Source organism: Limulus polyphemus, unplaced genomic scaffold (genome assembly GCF_000517525.1).
Source record: "Limulus polyphemus unplaced genomic scaffold, Limulus_polyphemus-2.1.2 Scaffold892, whole genome shotgun sequence".
In the NCBI taxonomy this organism is placed as follows: domain Eukaryota; kingdom Metazoa; phylum Arthropoda; class Merostomata; order Xiphosura; family Limulidae; genus Limulus; species Limulus polyphemus.
In genome coordinates, this window is record NW_013666502.1 from 373,090 (window position 1) to 380,248 (window position 7,159).

The window sequence follows — 7,159 nt, forward strand, 5'->3', positions numbered from 1 at the left end:
ATATATACATATAAAAATTTGAAATGCTATTTTCAGTTCTATTTATAACAAAACAGCTATAAATAAATGTTATACACATCATTTTTAGTGAGTACCTTAGTGTTTTGTAAAATTTCTTAAGCTTCTCTATTTTTGTAATATTTTTCATATCTTAATTCCCAGGCAGCATTTATGTTATATTGTATAAGTATTCTAAGAAAAATGATGGTTATAACAGTGAAAAAATAAAAATAAATCATTACTTGTGCTAACAAAATTATGACAACTGAAAGTGACTTTGTGGTAAGTTTACTTGGGGCTTAGTTAAAAGGTAATACTTAACCTTTGGCAATAACAAAAATATATAGGAGTAGATGTGGTTATCAGACTGTCAAAAAACACCACTGGTTTTAATTAAAGGATTCATTAGCACTACTTCACGAGTTTTTGTATTCCTTTTATCACTCTTTCATAAATAATACTATCACTTGCACATATCCAGCTCAAACAATATTTTTCAAAGTTATCATTATTAAAAGTGTAATATGAAAAAAAAAATTAACTGTAACAATAATGTTGATCACAAGCTATTTTTAGTGGAATCAGCAGATATAATTTGTACTACCTCTGGGCCATATGGAAGCCTAGAGATTACTTCTGGGGCCATCCAGTATGGTGTCCCTACTAAAGATTTTCTTTTGGGTATATCAGAAGAAACTTGAGCACAGAATCCAAAATCTGAGAGTTTAACCTGGAAAAAAAAAAAAGACGTGCTTTATAAATGCTATGTTTCTATTTTATACGTACCCCCTATTTAATCTAGTTAAATACTTATGGCCATAGGAGTACGTATGTTAAACTATATTATAGATAATGTAGAAATATTTTAAGAAATATTAGAGTTATACCAGAGATGATTCAGATTTAAAAAAAAAAGATTAATTCGTTACTTTGTATATTAACAAAATTATGACAACTGAAAAATGACATTCACAAAAAAAGGGAAAACTGATATATGTTAATCCTTACCTTTCTAAATTATAACAGTTATAAAATTAAATAGATATTAATATCAACAGCATAGTATTTCATATATAGTCTCATATTACTTTGTTACTGTAAAAAAAAAAAGATTCAGTAAAATTCTATAAACTGGGAAATACAAAACATTCCAGTCTGCACTGAAATTCTATTATGTTTGTATCTGACATGAACCAAACAACATTAAAGGAAGCACTTTTCAGACTATACAGCACCATTAGGTAATAAAGCATACTTATAAAAATGTAAACACATTTTCACACAATTCTTAGGAAACACTGAAATGACTTTAAAATCATTATCTTCAAGAAATAATTATAAAAATCTATATAGTCAAAGTTTTCTATATTAATATCAACAGATATCTTCACTTAACATTTCCTCTTCTTGTGATTAACAGGGATAATTAACATTTACTAGTTACACCAAAAATAAAGGTTCATTTTTACAAACCAGGCTGATGATAATGCACTTCCAGTTCCTACCATAACATAAAATTTGATTTGAAGTACCCTCCATATCTCATTACCATTACATAAACTATCATAATTCATTTGAAAATTTTACTTTAGTAACACCATATGTTTTCATGAAAGGGCTAATTACAAAATTATCAAAAACCAACTCTTTCACTTTCTTTATAGAAGTTATTGCTTGTTCTTTGCTACATGGATTGTTTATTTTTATGTGAGCCACCAAATCATGAGTTATACAGGAAAATAAATAAATTACCTAACTTTACAGTTCTCTTTAGCCATACATCAGTGACTGAAAGATTACTTTTGAGAGGTGATGCTTTTTTGTCATGTTTTTCTTACTAATTCCAATTCAGATGTTTATACAACTCTGGTATGAAATTTGTAAACTAATATATAAGAATGAAAAAAAAAGATAAAAGCAGTATGTGATGTTTCAACATATCCACTAGACCTATACAGCATCTTTGTTTTTTTTTAGCTAAAATATTAACATCTTATCAGTAAGCTATTAAACTGCATAGAAATAGCATAAACTCTCGGCTGTTTCAGGACTGGCCTAATTGAAGAGAACTGTAATTAAACAAAATGTCCTGAATAATGATTTGTAGCAGATAGATCTGAAATGGTATTTCTAAATGCCACTGGTTTGAAATGTACAATGAAAATAAAACAATTGACATATAAAACATTTTTAGTTTCTGCACTGTTTCACTATATTTGATAGGCTAAGAACAAAAAGAATCCCAAACTAAAATTACCACTTTTAAATTCTCCTTTCCCACCATCTCCTGTTTTTACCCAGTTACCAATTAAGTATACACTTTCCATTTATTTATTTTCTAAATGTTTGTCTGAATGACCAAAATATATTCACAGGAGAGAAGAAACATAATTTTACAGGCCAAAAACACTCACTGTTCCATCTCTAGCAAGAAGGATTGAATCACTTTTCACGTCCCTATGAATTATGCCCTGGGCATGAAGAAAGGCAAGGGCACTGAGACACTGGTTGCAGACAGTAGCAATCTGATCTTCATTCATTCTAACCATGTGAAATAGAGACATTATATATTAAAGTATATAGAACCATAACCTAGCTTTAAGCCTTCATGAATAACAAGCTATGATAATCAAAAACTATAGACATAATTGTGTTGACAGTCATTTTTTCTGCTGTTACATGCTTTGGGTATAAATCACTAATGTTCTAAACACCTAAGGTTGAACAATATTAGTTGCCAGTTACAAAATATTAGGTTTTCAAACCAATGATTATTGGTTATTAAAGAACAATAAGTAAGTATCATTATATAGCTTTTTGAAAATAAAATTCCATAAAACAATATATTATGCATACATTCTAGTTGTAACATTTTTTTTACAGTTTTTAAAGACACTTAGCTCAGAAATATTTTGAGGATTGGCAATGCACACTTTGTGCTCTGTAAGCTCAGTTTGCTGACAACTACAAAGTTAAACTTTTTAACCTTCATGACAGTAGGTTCTTTTTCAGTTCTCTAGCTAAAATTCTTCACTACAACAGATGAAAATATATTTGAAGATTTTCTGATGCATAATTAGTCTACTGATGAAACAAAAACATGCCACAGGGATCAAGAAAAAAATTTATTACATACATTATCTGCAGAGAACTCTTCTGTCATAAAATAATCAGCTGATAATAGTAACGTACCTGGAATATGTTACAATATCAGTTAAAGATCCACCTTCCAGGAACTCCATCACCAACCACACTTCATCTCCAACCAGGTAACTACTAAACATCTCAACAATGTTAGAGTTGTGGTAGTCCCGCATGGTTACAACCTAATGTAATGTTGAAAAAAAACAACACAACTACATGTTGGAAACATTCACGTTACGGTTATTCAAGACAAACTATTTTATTATAATTTTAAGGCCATGTAAGATGGTTACTTAAAGTTATAAACCAGTAACTAGGTCACAAAATTATCTGTGGTAGTCATGACTACAGATGACAAATCACAACTGCAAGACATTTTATTATTTACATTTGTAAAAACATTTTCTTACATAGCACAAACTTTTTAATTACAAACGATGAATGTAAAAAACTATTATTATGCAATTAAATTATTAAAATAATACTACATAAAAATATAAGATGAAACAAAGGAACCAAAGTTTTACTAATTATGCTATTTATTCATTTAAATGTAATGAAAAAAAGTTTATAATTTTGTCCTTATTTCCCTTACAAATTATGCTTATAAAGATACTAAAAATAACTATCTTAACCTGTTAATGTACCTCAGTGGTTGAATATTATCTAGTAACAATTTTTGAAACAGACAAACTTAAAAACAATAATACATACAACAAGTAAGCTTTTTAAAAATAAATTGATTTGATATATTATCTTCTCAGAGACCTAAAACTTGTTAAGTATAGTTGTTCAGAAAAACTGCACTTCTTCTGTAAAGAAAATAACTTACCAGTATTCTTTTTTATCATTATTAGTGTTCTTGTTTTTTAGAAACATTTTTAATATAAGATGATGTTCAATTCAACATTTTCAAATGATTTAAATATGTGAAAAGCTACTGCATTCAATTTACCTCTATGCAACTAATACAAAAGTTTCAATTTTTGTCTCCAATGTGGTGCTGTAAATTTAAACTGTTGATTATGATTTGGTAATAACTGACTTAATGTTAATGTTTTCAAAAGATAACTTTAAATGAAATCCACAAGAGATATGCTCTTCAATTTTCAAATAATACGAAGGAGGCCCATAATGTAACCAATACCTCACATTTTCTTTCTGTAAGCATAATAACTTAGTAATTATTACTATAATTACACATAGAACCAACAATTTAATACAGACAGGCATACATTCACATAAAGTACACCTTATCTAATTCAGTCAGTAACTTAAAATAATCAAGCAATATATTATCCATGTGAATTTTGTTATCCAACTGTTGATTGATAATACTATCTTAATGATGTTTTTTGTACTTGCATTGTTCTTATTATTTAGAACTCCATTTCAAATTTAACCACAAAATCAACAATAAGAAATGGTAAATCCTTCTGAAATTGCAAAAAGGACTGATACAAGATTTCTATTTGCAATTAGCCTATGACTACTTAATGACATAAATAATATTTATTTGAAAATAATTATTCTATCAATTTATATCACAAAAGTTGAAGTACTGAAATATGCCAAACCTCATTGAACAACAACTCTCTCCGCTGCTGCTTCGTTAAATCCATTAGTTTCACGGCCACTCTACGACCCGTGTTTTTCTCTATAGCTGAATAAACTATCCCTGTTGAGCCTTCTCCAACTTTCACAAAGTTAACATACAACTCCCTAGGATCTCCTCGATTTACTACCATTTGTAATGCAACTCGAAACTATAAACAAAATCAAGTATTTTCACAATCTCAAAAGCAATGTCTATATACAAACACATGTATGATAACTGCTAAATGAAGTCTACAATAATCATTAAGAACCGTGTATTGTTTTGCATAACATATATAAAATGTAGATGAAGAAATCAAAACAAGCCCAAATGATATGCACAATGCTACAATAATAACAAATTTTGGTAGATATATGAAACTGTACAGGCATCCTGAGGCCTAAATACTTGTTTAATTTGCATCATAAAATTTAAAGGTTTAATGTTTGTTATTATATGCTAGATAGAAATTTTTAGGTGATTACAGCAAAAGAAATCAAAGTTTTTCTGCTTAGTTTGTTACACTTTCAAAATTTACTCCCTAGAGGGAAAAATCTGTACCTAAATACACAATATACATAAAAAATAATCATGATATATAAATACAAATGACACAGTGGCAATTTAAGAATTATATATTATTTTCATAGTAGGCTTAGTGATATGAGAGAAAAACTGCACACCTTGCGAGTTTGCAGGAAAAAAGTTTGATCTTAGAAGTAAAGTAAGTAATAGATCATTACTCTGTTTATGTTATAATAAACAGCTGAATAGAATATATATATATATATATATAGTTTAAAAAATTATTACACTGGACTGAATAGGTTTGATACTTAGAAATAAAAAAATATTTAAGAATTAAAAAAATATGTAAATTAGCATTCCATAAGAAGCAAAAGTATTTTGTTTTTGTAATTTTCAAGCTAACAACTTAGTGTCAAGCAGACCTATATATGCAAATGCGTGATTACAATATGTTTTGTTTCTTTGCTGAATTTCTATTTTTTGTTCAGGTTTTTAAACACAGTCCTTTAAATATAGTACAAAAGGTGTAAAGAAGATGCATGAACATAAATGTTATTTTCTCAAAAACAAAATATTTTCCACTAAAAATGTTTTTTTTTTGTTAAAACAATAACCAAAAATCCACTACTCATTATAACTAATAACTGAATTAGACCAGGCAAGTACAAGTAATTTCTGGATACCAAACCATAATTATGCCTACTATGACCAATTACATGTTGTAACATGTTTTTTTCATCAGACACTCTTTAATACTGTGTCCTGTCAAGTTAGTTGATACAAATTAGTTGTACCCTTGCCACTGGATATACATAAAGACTAAAGACCAATAAGACCGAAGACAAATGACATAATACCTATCTAGTACTGCATGATCAACAATAACGAAACTTGTCGGCACTATGCTATAATTACAAGGCCTACGATCTTTGAATGAAATTTATTTTAATTTATAACAAATAAAAAAAATTATCAAATTTACTACAATTAATTTTAACATGTTGTCAGTAGAGAAGTATGACTCAGTTATCATTGCCCTGAAACAGTAAAAATACTGACTCTACCCACAGATCTACTAAGGCTTGCTTTACACTAATGTGCCAGCTTATAAATCAGTGCTATGATGAATCATACAGCAAAATGCTCTGAAGAATAACACTACTCAAAAGTAGTTGATTTCCTAAATAAAAACAGGTATATATATAAAATTCTTTTGTAATATTGTAATAACGAGCCAAAATTTTGCTCATCAAGATATTTTACATTAAAATAATTACCAGGCAACTAATATTATATCCAGATAACATTCCAATCAAACATATTACACACAAATTATCATCTTACAGATGTAATGTTAACCTCACTGGATCACTACGATTGACCCCTATCTACACAAGTCCACAGTTTGTTTAGCAGGTGAAAAGGGAAGTGGGAGATGTTAAATTTGGTACTTTCTAAACAAGATATCATACAATACCTGTTCGTGGGATACTCTCTGCTGGTGGTTAAACTCGGCTTGTTCTGTGTTTTCCTGGTTTGTCTCCGGTCTAGCCTTGGGCGGTACCTTTTTGTAAAGTACAGAAGTGGTAACGATTATTTAAAAAAAAAAAGTAACTCAATCACTATCTTTATTATTTAAGTAACATTAGGTAATAAATCAAACATATTTCAAACTTACTTACTTGCTCTGGTACTTAAGCTAAGACTAATTTGATGATGAGGAACCCACTTTGAGACTAATAATGCTTGGAGATGGCTTGGATGGGTTATGAAGAAAAACTTTAATATAAGTTTAACATAACAGGAAATTATACAACATTTCGACAAGGTTTTGTCATCATCAGGTACAAGTAGTTTACACTGACACAGATATATATATATATATATATA

General features: G+C 28.8%; 1 protein-coding gene across 5 annotated transcripts in view; it reads right to left on the reverse strand.

Moving 5' to 3' along the window:
* LOC106461074 (serine/threonine-protein kinase PAK 4-like) overlaps positions 1–7,159 on the reverse strand; it is a 32,426-nt gene that overhangs the window by 9,874 nt on the left and 15,393 nt on the right. For all 5 annotated transcript variants that reach the window (XR_002610916.1, XM_013920862.2, XM_022387927.1 and 2 more), the window contains 5 exons: positions 6,747–6,833; positions 4,722–4,910; positions 3,193–3,326; positions 2,415–2,541; positions 605–730 (listed from right to left, as the gene is read on the reverse strand). Coding sequence is in view for 4 of the 5 variants with exons in the window: in XM_013920862.2 (XP_013776316.1) it covers positions 605–730; positions 2,415–2,541; positions 3,193–3,326; positions 4,722–4,910; positions 6,747–6,833 (663 nt within the window). In the remaining variant the exon portion in view is untranslated. The remainder of the gene's footprint in view (positions 1–604; positions 731–2,414; positions 2,542–3,192; positions 3,327–4,721; positions 4,911–6,746; positions 6,834–7,159) is intronic.